This window comes from Lacerta agilis, chromosome 8 (assembly GCF_009819535.1).
Source record: "Lacerta agilis isolate rLacAgi1 chromosome 8, rLacAgi1.pri, whole genome shotgun sequence".
In the NCBI taxonomy this organism is placed as follows: Eukaryota; Metazoa; Chordata; class Lepidosauria; order Squamata; family Lacertidae; genus Lacerta; species Lacerta agilis.
This window is the reverse complement of record NC_046319.1, coordinates 63,972,775-63,990,899: the sequence shown is the minus strand read 5'-3', so window position 1 is coordinate 63,990,899 and position 18,125 is coordinate 63,972,775. Positions and strand designations below refer to the sequence as shown.

Sequence of the window (18,125 nt, the reverse complement as noted above, 5' to 3'; positions counted from 1 at the left end):
AAACCTACTCAAATCCGAGGGGGAAAGTAAACATGCGGTATGGTAATATAGCTTCCACACAACTGCTCGTTTTCACTGAAATCAGATTCTTTTCAATGTGTGTCCTTGTTTTTCTGTAAATTTTCTTTAAACAGCAGAAAGCATTCCTCTTCACTTAAATGCTAGAATCGTCATCCCACCCCTCAGCTATTAGGTGGTGGACTGAAAAGAATTTCAACTTCATACCTCTCAGGAAAAAAAATTCACTCATAATTATGAGAATTATAATTCTGCAGAACTTTCACATGCTGCTGGAAGGAAAGAACAAGCCTGCAGTTTTTAGTATGGCCAAGGAAATCTTTCAACTAAGCATGGAGATGAAGTTCATCCTATTTGTGAAGAACATGTTGCATCCCAATTTGGAACCCTCTCATTCTTCCTACATGGGGAAAACATTTAAAGGAAATGAAACTGCTTCCCAATTAAGAGTACTGATACCAACTACCTTTCGCAAGATTTGTTTTAAAAGTGTACTTTTAAAGTGATAAGGAGAAAAGGTTATTTTGGGTAAAAACAAACCCACACAGAGAAAATCTCACTTAAATCTGCTCTTGTTCTGATTTGGATCCTTTTTTATGGCATTCAACATTCTCTAGTGATAGCCAATCAGAACACACCTAGGTTAAGATCCTGAGAACTGCAGCCAATCCTGGGGTTTGTTATTTCATTTAGCATGGTAGCAACGGAGCAGCCATCATTCATTTCAGCAGCCTTACGCAATAAGTTTTGTATGACCTCAATGTCTCAAAGGAAGGAGGTGCAACAGTAGTATGCTCTATGGACTGTGCCCAAGAAGAACTACAAACTACTATATTGTCTTATAAGGAGGATTAAGTGACTCGCAACACGTACAGGCTTAGTTTTTAACAGCAATCATTGGAAACAATCTACAATACTGATGATGCCTTTGTAATTGCCTGCTTAAAGAATACAGATTTAGGAATGCTGGATTGTCTCTAAGGGATGACTTGTGCTTCATTTATCCCTTCCTGTGGTATGTTGCCAGTGTGCCAAGTTTAAATAGTGCTTTAAAAACCAGTATGATTTTAAAACTATGCTACCAAAACCACAAAAACTCAAAACACAAACAATTGGGAAGGAGAAAAAAGAAAAGAAATGAACATCCCATCCTATTGTTGCAAATTACAGCCTATTTCGTAGCGTGTAGAGCCCACACCTCTTAAACACACAATTCTAATGGGCTTAATTTAATGGAGAACAAAAAAGAGGGTGGGGGGAATAGGAGACAGAATTTACAAGAGATTTAGTATTCCAAGGAGTGCAAAAAAGAAAAAAGGAGAGAGCTGGAAAAACATGATGCCTTGTCACAATTGATTAAAACCTCTAGAATTCACAGTATAAAAGGTGAAGCAATTTCCATCATTCCTGAACCTAGACTACTACTGAAATACCTGTGCAAATACCACAACCCCCTGCTATATTCAAGCATCTAAGGGGCTGACAAACCAACAAAAAGCAAGGGAAATCCAGAGGAAAAGAGAGCAGGCACCTGGCATAAATATAAAATAGCTGTGATTAGGAAACTCTGAATATATCTCAGATCCACAAGAGCCAAGAAAAAGCTTTGCACAAGTGTTTTGCTGACTTCTCAGGCAGGAGGGGTCACTTCTAGGTCATTGAGACCCCCACACTATAACATGTTCGAAGTTATGTGAGAATGCAGACTGCTTGAGGAGGAAAAGGAGGAGGAAGGGCAATGCAGTTCAATCAAAGGCAATCACTTTCGATAAGCTCTACATGTTCTTCTTGTGAGGGGCCTCTGACTTCATAATACAGATCCAGAAAAGGTGGTGGGAAAGGAAATGCAAAAATGCAAAAAGTGGGGGGGATTGCAAAACTGTAAAAAAAAAAAAAAATCAGTACTGTGAAAAGTATGGCATACTGTCGGTCACAATATAAAAATGATAATCAAAAAGGATCCACTGTGTTAAGGAGAATCCCAAGTAAACATCAAAAAGCACAACTTCCTAGTAATAAATGATAGAATGTTTGACTGAGAGTAAATCTGGCAAGTTTGAGGTCATGGTGCTCCAAGGTAGCTTCCTTGTAGTTTTGCTGGTATATGTCGGGTGGCCTTCGCAGACTGAAACAGACCATCACCTAGGGAAATACAAATTTATGCTAAATTACCCATCAGTAGAAAACAAGTCTGAAATTCTGAAACATCTGCTGGTAAATTGTCTGTATCTTCCTGCCCATCGCCATATGCACACATGCACACACCTTTCACACATGGCAAGAGGTCTGTGTATTTAGGTATCAGCACCAAAGTACACAAAGGGAGATGAGAATTAGTCCCATTCCACTCCATCTGAAGTAGTAATGAAACCAAGCTACCATGTATCCCTTGTTATATTCTGTGCACATACTACTAAAGTGCTTGAGAACGACTTGTAAGTTTAAATCTGCTGTTCAGACGCTAGTTTTATAAGTTTTTGATCATTGCCTCATTATTGCATTTTTTAAAATTTTGAACTTGTTAGGGTCCCTGCCCTAGATGCTTCCTCAGTAAATGTAATTACAGTTCCTGTCTTGCCATGAATATGCACAGAGCAGGAAAGTTTGCCAAATGCCACTTTTCCACAAACCAGGTTCCCTAAGCTGACCATGGTATACCTTTTTGGGTGCATTAACGCATACCTCAAACCTGAGCATCCCGCTCTGTGAATATGTAGCATTAGGAGGCCTCTTTCTACAAGTGCCTAGTTCCTGTTCACTCACAGATTTAATAAGCTCTGCTGCAGCCAATCAAAAGTGACTAGACAGAGTAAGCTGAATTCCACTGGTGGAATAAAGTTGGCAAAGCTGTGCAGTTCTCAAGCTAACATTCTTTGAGTGTTGGCAATGTGCCCAACACGTAAGGGGAACACCCAGTGGGAAACCTGAGCAAGCAGTGTCAAGACTTGTGGAGAGGGCTCTCGCCACACTGAATAGCCCAAGGCAGGAAAGGCTGCTAAAAGGATGGGGCTCTCCCTCCTAAATTCAGGATCCAACTACTAAGCATGGAGGTTCAAAATTATATGTGGGTGGTATACGATTGTGTGTGGACTAAGGGAGCAGAGTTCAGTTCCACAAAAAGCAGTTAGCTAGCAATGGGCACCCAAAATCGAAGTTAAGTCTACAGCAAAACTGCAAACTCAAACAACTGTGAGGCCTATTAACTGCCCATGCACTCATACCACATTAATTATACATGGTAATAAAATGCAGACACTTGTGATGTATTTAAAAGATACATGACAGCATATGGAGAAGGAAGTGAAACTTTCAGACTGCATTAGCATCCATTGCAATGTCACGGCAACTGTGGGACAGACCTCTGAACCTGTGAACTTCTTCTAGCAACAACTGTAACAGCACATGAACTCTTTAAGCAAATCCTTCACTTAGTGGCTTATGGGCCACATGTAATGGTTTGAGAGCAAGCCCTTGAAGGCTACAAAAGCTGAAGTTACACACTGTGCCTGTGGGCTTTATGTTGTGCAGGCCCAGCCTATTTAAGTCTATGCATTTAGTGTCATTGCTCTAGTCTTAGTGGCAGCTAACTTTCAAGCAGATTTGAAAAGTTACAACCAGAGCCAGGCTGACCTCTTGCACATGGAAGCACTTTGTCTTATATTGGGGCTGGAGTGTTGACTTACAAAACAGGAATTAAAAGTCCAGACCTGGCTCCTTTTCTACCAGCTGCTGAGCCTTCCCCATTAAAAGTCTAGGACAGAATCAAAACATACCAAGCACAAGTTTCGAAAAGGCTTTCCTTGAAAACTCCTAGAAATAAACAACCTTCAGTTGTGACTTAGGTGAAAACCTTGACACGCTTCAAGATGCAGCAGTGCTAACAAAAAAAAAAAAGAAAATAGAAAAGAAAACTACCTGATAATATATGTAGCTGGTCTTGCTATTTATTCTGCAATCTCAGTCTCCTGGTGGACAACCACCTTAGTCACAGACATGTCTGGGTGTTGCTCCTTTGCTTCTCTGATGGCCTGTACCAGAACCTGAAGAAAGATGGCATAAAGAACAAACTATCTTGAATCGAGTTTAGGGCAACAACATCTTGCTTCCTATCATGATCTAACTTTACCATCTATTTTCCATATAGTAATGAAGGCTTGCAACCTATCACTAAGGAAAACATTTTTGGATCAATTTAGGGCAACAAGGTTGTGGCTTATTTATTGGATTCTTTTTGACCCACTGCAAGGTCACAGGGCACCTTTTAATATAAAGATTTGTTATTTAAACCAGTTAAAACAGTTTACAATACAAAAGAATAGGGAAGGTCTTAAAAATGTATTTCAGATGTCAAAGGCCAGGGTAATGCAGTGTCTCTTCAGTACAGGATGAAAGCTATGCAATGAAGGTTGGCAGAGTTCAGAATCTGGCTAGAATCTTATCATGGATGAACTTTCAAATCCCCCTGCGGACCCCAAAGGTCATGCAATGTATCTTGCATATTTGATCCACCAACTGCTCCATTGATAAAAGTGAAAGAAACAATGTGCACATACTCAGAATAGTCACTAAACTAAAAGTCTTACTTGATCATGATCAATGTCTGCATCTCCTGTGATGACAATTCTTTTTTCAATTCGTGTTTCTGAGATTCCACCTTTCACAGTCTATGAGAGAACAAACCACTTACAATGCAACAATGTCAAAATGTTAAAAAATAGTTTTAAAGAGAAAAACAAGCCTAGTTAATCAATCAGAGCAACCAAAAGGTCAAGTCAGCAGGAATGGTTCATAATTAAATCTAGATTAGATGCATATCACTCTTTGACACCCAAATTCCTATGATTGTAAGCTTAATAGATATGCAAATGATTTTCCTACTGCTGTCACAGGATTAGTTTGCACATCATGGTGAACATGAGAGAACAGGGGCTCCTGGAGAAGAGATTGCAGTTGTTTCACTCCTTCCTGGTCATTCTGTTGTTGCACTGTGCTGAGCTAAGCCATGGTTTGGTTTAGTGTCATCTGAACCCTGGCTCATAGCTTAACTCTGCCAGGCAAACCATGAGCTATAAGCAATAGGACAAGCTTTGGTTACAGCTCCTGTTTAGTTTGAAGAGACATAAACCACAATCCCAATTTCCAATGATACTCTATACCAAGCTATGGCTCAGCTCAGCTCAGCACAGCAGCAGAATGACTGAGAAGGAGAAAAAAGCTGCAATTTCCTTCCCAGAAGTCCACATGCTTATGCTAAGCCATGGTTTAGCTTAGCAAAACATGTGAATCAGGCCATAGTGAGAAATATTAATGGAGTGTGTGATAACTGGTATCACAGGGTTGTACTTATATGGCTCCCAATGGTGGCTGTGTTTTACACAATTCTTATCTTGTTCAAACCCACAATAGTGACCAAGCTCTCAGGGACACTATCTCCTTTTTTAAAACAGGGATCTGAAATGGAGACATGTTAGATTCCACTCTAGCCTGGGCTAGACTCCTTTGACCCAAAGCTAACATTCAGGACTATACTGGCTCCTAAGAAAAGCAGACTACACCAGCACATGTAAGAATACATAAAAGACATCAAAATAAAATTGTTTCAGAAAATACTTTTCTCTGCTGACATCCTAACAATGCAAAGAAAGAAAGAAAAAGAAATTGATGAATTTCCATATAGACACGTATCTTCAATGTATGAATAGTTAGAACCGCACTTAGATCTTGCAGACCTATATCAGACACAAACTTTGTGTGTCCACTTAATAACTGACCTTTTTAGTCATTGTAAAGATATACATCTTTGTCTCCTCCTTTTCCTATACAGTTTTTGCATAAAAAGCTAGTTCCACATTAAGAGAAACAGAGAGGGAGAGGGAAGACAAAGAGCAAGTACAAAAAAAGAAACTAGGAAAAAAATTGTCCTAAGGTCTGATAGGATGAATGCTCACATCTACATGGGGGGGGGGAGTAACATCCTGCTAACATCTGCCTTTCTACTTGGACTACCACCCAATTAGAGAAATCATAGTGGATTCATTGTGTGTGTTTTAGTTGTTTGACTACACATACATATGAATAAAAACAAGTTTTAAAGAAAAAAACATGCTTTAGATTCTGCAATCTTTCTTTTAGATAACGTTACAGCAAGCATCAATTCCTGTTTGAGAAAGAAGAGGGGAATTAAAAATGATACTTTAAGAAATCCACTGGACAACTGAGATGCATCTTTAGTCCCTTTTTAAAAATAAACTTTATCTACTGGACTGAAAGTCACAGTTCCACTTTCAACCAAATTCACGCTAGCAGAAAACTCTTAGATTCAAACACACACTGCTTATACACCAGGAGAACTGGTACAAAAACAAAGAGAGGTAAAGGTGTGTAAGCAATAGGCCTAGTCATTGAAGGAATGCTGTGGAAGATGAATAGAAATGCTTAACTGCACAATTGCTTCATAATCTAATCATCCTAACCTACTGGCAAGCTTATTCGTCTTCTCACTCTGTTAGTCCAAATGAAATGGAGTCCAGAAAACCTTAGATTGTGTATCAATTTGATCCTTTTAAAGAGGTTTTGTATGTTTTGTGGTATTGTGATTTGCTATTTTATTGATTATAGATTAGTATTTCTTTATTGTAATTGAGAAGTGTAAACTGTATATTATTTGCTGATGTTTAATTTTACTGTTTACTATTAGATTTCAATGGTTGACTGAATATTGCTTTTTTATATAAGTTGTTTATTTTAAAGTTGTTGTGTCTTTTTAATATTGGATCAGATTGTTGCTATTAATGGTTGATGTTTTATTATGTTTTTAAATGTGTTGGAAGCTGCCCAGATAGGTGGGGTATTAATAATAAAAATAATAAAAAAACATACTGAAATGCCTTTATCTGGGTTAACACGAGAATATTTCTCCATTATTAAGTGAAACCACACAACACCTGAACATTAAACATAAATTCCCCTCAGGAGGAAGACCTGGACCTAGAAATATCCAGTACTTTGGAGGATAAACTGTGGAGAAAGCCATCCTTTATGGAATGCTCTTTTAAGCTCAGTTACACAAACAACTGCTTATCTTCCCATTGTTGGAGAGGTTGTCCAGTGAGGGGCTCCCTAAGAGACCAAAATAAAAATGTTTCAGAAACTAATTTTCTCTGCTGACATCCTAAGAATGCAAAAAAGAAATGGAGGAATTTCCATATAGACACATGTCTTCAAGTATGAATGGTCAGAACAGCACTTAGATCTTGCATTGAGAGCTGGAAAGCTTAGATGAGCCAAAAAAAGAAAAAAACATTTATAAAGAAAAATGATGGCAACATCAATGACAAGGAAAAGAGAAGTTAAGACTATTCATTAACTCAAAGGAACTTGAAACAAAAGACCTTTTTCACTTTACTGGTTTACATGTTTTCAAGCCCTAGGAAAGAATGGTGCTCATTATGTTATTCCTGCCCCTTCCCTTAATTAAGGGCAAAATATGTGAACTTGCCCTACCAAAGAACAACGGTATAAAGGTAGAGGCAATTACTCAGTTAAACCTAATGAGAGGTAAAGCCCCAAAGAAAGAGCAGGCTGAATCCACAGGGTTCTGTGCAAATAATGCCAGGTGGTGGTGATACTTCTCTTAAGTGAAACCAGCATTCATACTCATAAAGATTATCGACATCACTTAAGTTGCAAGAGTGGCAACTATTCTAGAATGAGTGGTGTATAGGATGGTGACAATGAACATTAAAACATTCTTTCTGGAACATGGACCAGGATTTCCCTTCCAGGCTCAAGTTAATGGGATTGAGGATAACTGAGATTAGGGAACCATTGAACTGTCAGTCACATCATCCCTCAAAACAGATAGGTCTTTTAGCTTCCTTGACTAATACATTTCCTTTAAACAAAGCTGCCTTTGAATTCTTTCTGGTGGCTGCCTTAAAGAAATACCTTACTGCAGCTTTGATGCCCTCAGCTTTGATGCTTTTCTAACTATCAGTAACATTGGTGCTGGAGGAGAGCGCATCTGCAAACAACAGGTAAAAATAATGACTACCTTGTAGTCTGCTGCTCTACTACATGTTCGTTTGGGTCATATATATTTTTCTGCCACACATTTTCACATGTGATGCATCTGGAGAGAACTCCACCAAGTAGTAAAGCTTCCTCCATATTGTGAAGACTATCTGGAATTATTTCCATGTGGTATCACTGCACCTAGTAGCTACAATGTTTGAAAGCCACCTTCCACATTAGTCATCTGAAATCCATATAGACTCCTCAACACAATCGGGTTGGTTGAACCATGTGAACATTCCAGTATTATAGCCATCTTGAGGGAACGTGGAGTATGGAAGCAAAGTGAAACAGCTTCTATGTGGGGACCACATAATGACTGAAGCCTTATCTAAATATATTCGTTGCACTTTAGAATGACTTGGTATTGGAGATGCTTTCTGCTTTAGTACTATCATCTAGTGTACAAAGGTCAGTAGCAATTTGTGCTTCTTGGCAATCTCTGGTGGCAATTTGTGCTTCTCAGCAATCTCTGACCTTGATTTCTAAAACATAATGGGTCCTTTAATGTAGGCTAGCCCCAGCACAGAGAAGATGCTAGACACATACGGCTAAACACCATTTCTTTTGCCATCAACAGTGTGCTGAACCTGCTCTATTGGTTATTTCAAATGAATCCTGTGTCCCAGATAATGTTAGCTAATGGTCTCTTCTCAGGGTAGGTGCCCACTTATTACTTTAACAACATGGAACCTCCTGTGAATAACTCCCAAGTTGGAAACATCTGTGTCCCTAGCTTGGGGAAAGAATTCCGTTTTGAAAGATGTTCAAAGTGGGGTTAGTATGCATTTCTCCAAGTTAGATAGATCTGGGTGGGTCTGGTCAGTGTCTGGATAGGAGACCATCTGAGGACAGTATGTATGCTGCCTTGAGTTCCACGTTAGGGGAAAAGGTAGGTTATGTATGTTTAATGAGATCCGTTCCCATCAGCTTCTTTCCATACCATTGAAAAGAAGCTGAAAATGGTAGGGAAAATCCTGTTCAACATATTCTGAATACCATTTGTCCTAGATTGAAACCTTCAAGTGAAGCATCACTGGTGACTGTGTCAGAGTACTGACAGGACAAGTAAAATGAAGCAGACACGAGCCCTATAGTCAGTAAAACTCTGATGTGCCACAAGCTGCCAATTCCATTAGAGAGGGGTCACCCAAAGACAGAAAGAGACTAGAGTTTGTACAACTCATTCCCTGTCGACGCAAATAGCTTATCAGTGAGGTCACACACTTCAGACTATTGTATTTTACCTTTGTAATCTGGGTAGTGGTAGTGCTGCTGGTGGTCTCTGAAGTGATGGTCTGAGCACTTAGCAGAACTCCAGGGTCTAAATCCCCACTGCCATCATCAGTCTATGGCAGAGATACATAACAAGTATAAATTATCTCCTTGCTCACCTAGAGAGAGTTGTTTGTTCAGCAGAGAAGGCTACAACGGCAAAGTGTAATGAGCCAGAAGGCTGCTGGTAAATTTGCAATAATTTAATGTTACTAATCAAATCTGCATCAATGCGGCACAGGGTTGCAACTAATGGCTGTCTTCACACAAAACATTAAACCATAATTTAGCACTACATGAATTGGATATGGCAAGCCTTAGTGAAGAAGCATTGGGTTTCCACGCTCTCCTCTGCACCTTCTGTGGGGTCAGGAGGAGGACTTATTCACCAGCAAGACACAAGAATTTAAAATTTGGTATTAAAAACAGTTAGAACCAAATGCAGCCACAGGAATCAGGTGGGTCTTGAAAACACATGTCTCAGCTGTCAAAGGTGAGGGCAACGAGGTGCATCTTCACCTTTCACCAAGTGAAAAACCTCTTTGAGAAGGGAATTCCACAGCTTAGGGGCCGCCACAGAGAATGCTCTCTTTCAGGTCACCCCCCACAAACTTCCATGGATGATGGAACTACCAGTAGGACACTCTCTGAAGATCTTAACCCCCATGAGGGTCTGTAGGGAAGGAGGTTGTCTCTCAGATATTTGGGGGTTAAGGTGTTTAGGGCTCTAAACACTGGTGTGGGCATCCTGAATTGAATCCAGAAACAAACTAGAAACCAGTGCAGCTGTTTTACAGCAGGGGTTATATGAGTTCCAAAGGCAACCCCAGCGAATAAACTGGCTGCTGCATTTTAGAACAGCTGAAGTTTCCAAGTCATCTTCATGGGCAGCCCTATGTAGAACTCATTGCAATAATCCAGAAGCAACCAGAGCACAGAATACTGTAGCCAAGTAATCTCTATCCAAAAAGGGGCCCTAGCTGGTGAAGCAAACATAGCTGGAACTCCTAGCCACAAAGGCCACCCGGGCCTTCAGTAACAATGTTGGATCCAGCATGACCTGCAAGCTATGAACCTGCTCCTTTCAGGGTAGTGCAATCCCATCTAGAAGTGGAAGTTTCCCCACCTCCTAGATTTAAGAACTTGGAACTCATAACACTTCTCCTATCTTTTCAGGATTCACTTCCAATTTTTGCCCCCCCCCCCACTCAGCCTATCACACCCCACAAACACTTGTCTAGCACCTTAGCTGCCTCCTTTGATTCAGGTGTGTGTGTGAGAGAGAGAGTGAGAGTGAGAGAGAGAGAGAGAGAGCTGTGTGTCATCTACATATTGATGGCACTTCACTCCACAACTCCTGATGACAACTCCCAGCAGCTTCACTGAGATTTTAAATAGCATGGGGCATAAGACAGAATCCTGAAGGACACTACAGGAAAGTTCCCATGGCACTGAACAGTGCCCCCAGGACTACCTTCTGGAAACAACCCTGTAGGTAGGAGCAGAACCACAAAAGTATAGTGCCCCCACCTGCCTTGAGCCATTACAGAAAGATAGCATGATCAATAGTATGGAAAGCCACTGAGAAATGAAGGAGAACAAGAATACTCCCCCGCTGCCCATCTATCTTCTGACAAGTGTCATCAACCAGGGCAAGCAAGGCAGTTTCATTGCCGTGACCAGGCCAGAAGCTGGACAGAAATGTAACCAGATATTCAGTCTCTTCCAAAGTTGCCTGAAGCTGGACCACCAGCACCATCCTCTTGAGCAGCTTGGTATTTGCCACTGTGTGGTAGCTGCTGAATATTTCCGGGTCCAGAGAAATCCAAATAGGGCCACCTTTACTCAGAAGGTGGCAAGCTGTCCAAGATTTAACAACAAAGTGCATTACTTTTCATATTGGGCCTGTTGCACAGACAACAGCTAAATCCATGGCAGCTGGCCATGAAGAGCTCCAGCAAGCAATAAGCCTGAATGTCCCCCATCACCATACTTTTGAGTTCAGCTCAGCTAAACTGGGTCAGGGAGCAAAATGTCTGGTACAACAATATAATCCATCGTCAGCTGTGGCCTCTAATTTAGATACTATGCTTTCCATGTTGCATGGGTTAGGAACTGGACAAAACTGCTAAGGTAAGAATTTCTCCAGGTTTCTGCCACTTTCTTTTGCCCTTTCTCTTAGTCCTCAGGTAATGCAATACAAAAAGTCCCCAGGGAAAGCACACTTTCCAGTCACATTTCCAAAGTGCACTAGTCTTTCAACAAAAAGGTCTTGATAACTACATAAAATATGTTTTGGTAGCACAGTGCAACATTTCAACCATTTTTAAGTACAAAGAAAGCTTATGCAGAGCAAGGTGCATCAAAACTCATATGTCATCATGTGCCTGCCTAATGTGTCAGAGCATCTAAGCACCATCCAAATAGTGATGCTGCTGTGCAGAAACAAACTAAAAAAACCTAAATCTTAATTCAACACCAAGGTTTAATACCTGCTGAACAATAATGCTTTGTTTCCTCAGAATCTGGTTAGTGAGCTGTTTGACAAAACTTGTAGCATCCTCAAAGTTACTTCCTTGTTGCCACAATAGTAGCTTGAGCCTCAATCCTGCTTCTGGAGCTGGATAGCTACACAAACATAATGAAGTAAAAGGGGAGACTTGGCTCAGAGAGGATAGCCATAGTATGTGTTGGGGCAGGTGGTTACCTCTTTTTGAAGGGGGGAAGAAAGCTTTAAAAACCCAGATGTTTGTTCCTATGCTAAAAAAGAGAGCTCTCTTTTTTTCTTTAGTGAAAACTAATTACAAACAATGACCTTGATAGTGTAAAAAAACTTCCAAGGGTCACCATGACAGATTAGACTGAAAAAAATAGCTATGCACGGGTTCCTTTAGCAAATGGATGCTTCCCCTGGTTTGCCATCTCAGGCTGGAAGAACAACACCAATATTTCTTAGTCTGCCTTTACACATATTTGTGCCACAGTGAGATATCTGTTCATGTACTTGTTCGTTAGAATTACATATTAATTAATATTTTACAAGGGTTTGTGAAACTTACTGAAATATTAAATGCAATACCTTCAGAGTGTCCACTAGGTGGAAGCAGCATCCAACAGTTATCACAGAATTTCCAAGGTTTCAATGTATTCAAATCTGATGAGGACATTTTAAGCATCTCTCAGGTGGAGTCAGCTCTGGAATGTGTATGGTTGGCTCAACATAGCACAGAAATTGTGTTAACTCAGCCAGCAAACCTCCATGCCAGAGCTGACCAAAACCTACTTATACATGAAGTTGAGAGGGATTTTAATAATGTGAAGCTATATTCAAAACATATCAACCTCTACAAATGCAGATCATTTTAAAACATGTAGTGGATAGCTAAGCTCTATACCAGCTATTTAGGAACAGAATTTGGACATGTGCTAGGTGATAAATGTCATTCTCTGTCAAAAGGCACTCCAAAGGGGTATACCATACTACCAAAATGTTTCACTCAAAAGTTCAAAAGCATTAAAACTAAAAAGGGCCAATTAAAAAAATTTAAATTCATATCCCAACCTTCCTCCTAAAGAAACACCAAGAGGCAAAAAATGTTGCGTAGTACACTCACCAGCCAAATGGGAAATGCATTTAAAAATGAAAAAAGTTTTTTTTTAACATGCAGACAGAAAAATAAAAAGGATAGATCCAAGCAGTTCTTCTGAAGAAGTGTATTCCATACATAAAATGTTGCCACTGTGAAAGCCTTAGCCTGTGTCGTTGCTAACCTTATTTTAGCATGTGGAATGCAGAGATTAGGGAAATACATTAGAGAAATTGGTTCGTAAAGCATGAAGGCTCTAAAAGTCAGAACCAATGTGCTGAACTGGCCTGAAACAAATAGGCAATCCATGCTGTGAAGCCAGGGACTAGAGTTCTACACTGTCTGGGGCCTGCCTCGTTTAATATGGAAGCTACCACATTCAGTGCCAGACTTCAAAAGGTAGCGCTAAGTAAGCACATCGCAATATATCTAAATGGGAACAAAGCATGGGTGACTGAAGTAAAATCATTATAAGAGAGGAAAGGGTGTAGTCAGCTCACCAAGCTAAAATGATTAAAAAGACTGTTCCTCATCATGGCTGCCACCTGAGATCAAGGAGCAAGGCAAGGTCAAGTAGCATTCCTATGCTGGATATTTGTTACTCTAAGGGGAGTGAAGCTTCATGAAGAATTCTCTAACCCAGTAGAGGCTGGTTCATTAAGATGAATAGGGAAGACTTGGCTACTCCTGGATTTGATGGGGGGGGGGATAAAGCAGGGTGTCATACTTAAGGTACTCCAAAACTGTTGAATGATTGGCTGAAGTGTCTGTGTGTATAGATACTAAAAAACAGAAGAGATCACAGATGGAACTTTGTGCTATGCCACAATATAAAACCCCAAAGGGTTGAGCAATAGTCACCCACTACTATCTTCCAATTCTGACCAATCATGTAGGAGAAGAACCACTCCAGAGCAGTGCCTCCAACTCCTAACTGATTCAGCTGCCCCCCCCCCCAAAGGATATGATGGTCTATTGTATGCAACATCAAAAAGAATGTGCCGGACCACACTTTCCCTTTCAGATAATCCACGAGGGCAACAAAAGAGGCTGGAATTCCCAAATCTGCTCTGAACCAACTAGACTTACTCTTTCAAATTGGTATCTTCTAAGAGTTGCTGCAACTCTGCCACCACCAACCACTCAATCAACTTGTCAGTACTGCTGCTCAGTCCAAGTAGGTAGATTCCCCCCCTCCACTCAGGGACTTTTCAAACTGGAACACTTTCCCCCCAATGATACAATAATCTGAGTCTTAGCCTGCCCGGGGGGGGGGGGCAGGGTTAAAGTGAGCTGGTCATAGGACTCGGGTCTTCTCTATAGCCTTGGGTAGCAATAAATCAAAACTTCCATCAAAAACTGACAAGGAGGTGCATTACACACTTCATTGTGGCCTGCAGAAAACATGAAGCCTTGTCAGAGTGAATTCATCTGTAAAGTGTCTGCCAAACTAGTCACAGTGGGCTAGTAATCGTCCTCTAGTACAAGGATGCTAACAATCCCTTCATAATTCAAAAGAGCCCCAATGAATGAAACAGAACAGAGGCAACAGCTGCAGGGTAGCTTTATGATGAGTTCTAGCTGCACTCAACTAGATCTGGCCTACATTTTCCTCCAGGTGTATTCCAGCCATTTCCCATACAGTGTATATCTTAGATGTCCTGGCTAGGCTATGGAGACAACTGGTACTGCTGCTCAGTAAGAAGTTATCTGAGAGCAAGTCTGTCCAGTAATCCACAAAGCTGGTCACAGTTATAACAAACACTGATACTAGTTCACTTTGGGGAACATGGTATTGTATACAGTGGTACCTCTAGTTGTGGACACGATCCGTTCCAGGGTGCCGTTCTCACCCCAAAAAGTCCACAACTAGAGCGGCGCTTCTGCACAAGCACGGGGCGTGATAGAGCGCTTCTGCGCATGTGCGAAGTGTGCAGAACGCTTTTGCGCATGTGGGAAGAACACTTCTGTGCATGTGGCGAAACCCAGAAGTACACACTTCCGGGTTTGCTGCATTCGCAAGCCGAAAAGACGCAACATGAACATAACGCAACATGAGGTATGACTGTATAGGGAAAGCAAAACAGACACAAAACTTGGCATATATATATGCTCACACGAGTTATAATGAATGCATGAGAATGAAAACTACATGCTCAGAAGCCACAAGCTACTTTCAGTTTTGATACTTATCCCCAGAGAGTCAGTATCCACTGGGTGGGAGGTATCTCCCTCATTAAATTTCTCCTAAAGGGTTAATAACCAAGAAGACAGTTGGAATGTGATGTTCCATCTTCTCATCTTCTAGAAACAAGGCCTTTTATTGGGGCTGCAATTTTGCTTTGGAATTAATGTAGTATGTTTTAAAATTGATGTTCTGTAAAGATTGTAAAGGTCTAAAGGTTGAAGTTCAATCTAAAGGTTCAGGTTCAAATAGCTGCCTTTGACCACTGCAGTCTCCCCTGTTAATGCACATTTTCTTCCCTTTCTTTGTGCCTTCCATGAGTGTTGTGGCTATTGTGCAAGCATATTGGGCACAATTCTCATACAGTTTGGGAAGCTCTACTCATTGTGATCAATGCAGGGGAGAAACAGCATTACACCACTCTTGCCTGCAGCAAAGAGGGAAAGCCTAGACGCCATACATATATGTACACAAGTCTGAAAACTCAAGCCCAATCAGACTTCCCAGGTATGTATTTATGTTTGTGTTTGGTGCGGAAAGCACTGGTATCAACAGTGGTATTTCTCACAATAATTTAAACCTGTGGAACTCCTCTCAGGTAACCTTGTCCCACTGAAATCAAATTTTCTAATTCTCACTGAGAATTTCACTACAACAAAACTGTACCACCAGATTATGAAACAGCCTACCTGTGCAGCTTCATAAGTTATAGTCTTGGTCTCTGTATGGACAATAGGAACTTCTTTCGTTGGAATTTCACTTTTCACAGCGTTCGACACATCAGAGATAGTAACTGTCTGAGTTTTCACAAGGGGTGGCTACAAAACAGGATTGTAGAGAGAGAGAAATCACATTTAGTACCATTAAACTCTAACAATATTACTGACAACCATTCCAATACTGATCTGATAAAAGCACAATGGACTCCATACAGAAATTTCAATTGCTATGTTGTTTGCACTAAAGGCACATTTTGGAAAGTCATCTGTCAATGTTTGGAGATAAAATACAAATACCATTTTTTCCCTAGCTTCCTGGCCAAGTGTGACCATCTGCAAACTAAAATATGGAAACTGATTCATAGTTAAAAGGGTAAGCCAAATTTAGCATGCAGATAAGGATCTTTATGGTTAGAAGGAGCTCAAGTCTGATTAATATGATAGTATATTAAGAGATTATACAAATGTAAGATTTCCAGCCAGTGTGAGATGTGTAGAGTCCGGTAGCTTCTATTAAATCAGCATCAGATCATTATTTATGGATATTCAAATCTCAAGAATAACAGGAAAAGAAAAATCAGCTGTGCCACCACCTGATAATTAATCAAAAGAGAATGTAATATTAGTAAGACCACCACCAGGCTTTCCACACTCTGTTATGTTCCCTTCACCTTTTCAAAGTCTGACAGTTATCACCTTGATTATTACCAGATTAAATGTTGAGGTATTTTAGCAGATGGGATTGTTAAGAACACTGGAGCAGGCAATTTTTATTTATTTTTTACTTTGATGGGAAAATGCAGGTGTTTCCTCAGAGATTTCCAAATCTGATGACTACAGACTCAAAGAGCTATGTTTTGTTCTTGTAAATGGAAAGACCTGATGCACTGGCTGCTTTTAGCTCAATATGTTCTGCAATGTATTTACAACACACAGAAGGCATTTAGCACTATCTCATAAAATCTGGTGTCATTTAGAATCAGTTTCCTTTTAAATAGATTCTGCTTGAGTCAGGAGACAATACTTTTTTAAAAATTGTTTTAATAAAATATACATCTACTTTGTAGAGGAGGGGCATCATTCCTATAGACTGGAGATTAAGTGGTTGATTAGTTTGGGGGATATTTCAGGCCATCGAAACGTAATCCTTCTTTATGGATTTATGACATATGCTTGCTGCAGTGTTTGTAGAATGACTCTGAAAATGTAGCAGAGAAGACTGCAAAGAGAGATGTTTCAAGTTCACATTTACTACCTGGAAGCAGCGAATGAGGGCAGGAAACTCATTATCAATACTTGAGCTGTGACATTCTCCATTTAGCTTGCTAAGTGGCTCACTTGCCCCTTTCCCCCCTTCAACATCACAGGCTTCCTCCTCTTGTTCATGGAGGTGCAATGGAGGTGAAGAAGGGATTCTATAGACTTCCATCTCATCCTGTTTTGAGTCCTGAGCCTCTTTCTCCACATCTGAGTAAAATCCCTCTCCACACCTTAGGTCTTCCTTGCTGTCACTGAGAGCGGCAGCAGCAGCAGCAGCAGCAGCACCCTGTTTCTCCTGCTCCTTGCTGCTTGCGGAAGAAGTGTCAGATTCACAAGTATGTGCAGACTCCTGTGGGCTTGACATTGGGCTCTCACTAAGGGCCACTGAGTGCTTTGAGACCTCCCATTCAAAGTGAGAGGTAATATTTCCCCCCTCTGCCATTGCATCCAGATCCTCTTTGAAGGGAGAGTCACTCGCACTCTAAAATGAAATGAATACACAAAAGGCCATAAATTAGGAACAGGGCATACTAGAAACATAGACCATTTTAGCACATGTCAATCTGAAAGGCCCTATATGCAACCTATTGCAATCCACACAACAGAAGATCAGTACAGTGGTACCTTGGTTTAAGAACAGCCCCGTTTACAAACTATTTGGTTTACAAACTCCGCAGAACCGGAAGTAGTGTCCCGGTTTGAGAACTTTACCTTGGTCTAAGTACAGAATCTGAATGGTGGAAGGGCATCGGCAGTGGGAGGCCTCATTGGGAAAAGCGTGCCTCGGTTTAAGAACAGTTTCGGTTTAAGAATGGACTTCTGGAACACATTAAGTTCATAAACTAAGGTACCACTGCACTTTAAGTGTTTTGAAAAATGGCAAAGTTGCAGGTAGACCTGACACACTGGAATCGACAGCACTGCATATCCTGACAGCAGAACTTCCAGGGCCAGGGTGACACCCTGCTCTGCTTTTTGACATGGTGGGGACAAGATGTCACTGTCCTC

At 40.7% G+C, this 18,125-nt stretch overlaps 1 protein-coding gene across 18 annotated transcripts in view; it reads right to left on the bottom strand.

The window, feature by feature from the left end:
* Nucleotides 1–1,812: 1,812 nt before the first annotated feature.
* EPB41 (erythrocyte membrane protein band 4.1) overlaps nt 1,813–18,125 on the bottom strand; it is an 86,553-nt gene continuing 70,240 nt past the window's right edge. For 14 of the 18 annotated variants that reach the window (XM_033157942.1, XM_033157945.1, XM_033157946.1 and 11 more), the window contains 6 exons: nt 17,113–17,598; nt 15,828–15,956; nt 9,339–9,440; nt 4,602–4,682; nt 3,934–4,058; nt 1,813–2,160 (listed from right to left, as the gene is read on the bottom strand). In XM_033157942.1, coding sequence (XP_033013833.1) covers nt 3,963–4,058; nt 4,602–4,682; nt 9,339–9,440; nt 15,828–15,956; nt 17,113–17,598 — 894 coding nt within the window. In that variant the 3' untranslated portion in view covers nt 1,813–2,160; nt 3,934–3,962. The remainder of the gene's footprint in view (nt 2,161–3,933; nt 4,059–4,601; nt 4,683–9,338; nt 9,441–15,827; nt 15,957–17,112; nt 17,599–18,125) is intronic. The other 4 variants (XM_033157957.1, XM_033157963.1, XM_033157965.1 and 1 more) reach the window with 2 other exon arrangements.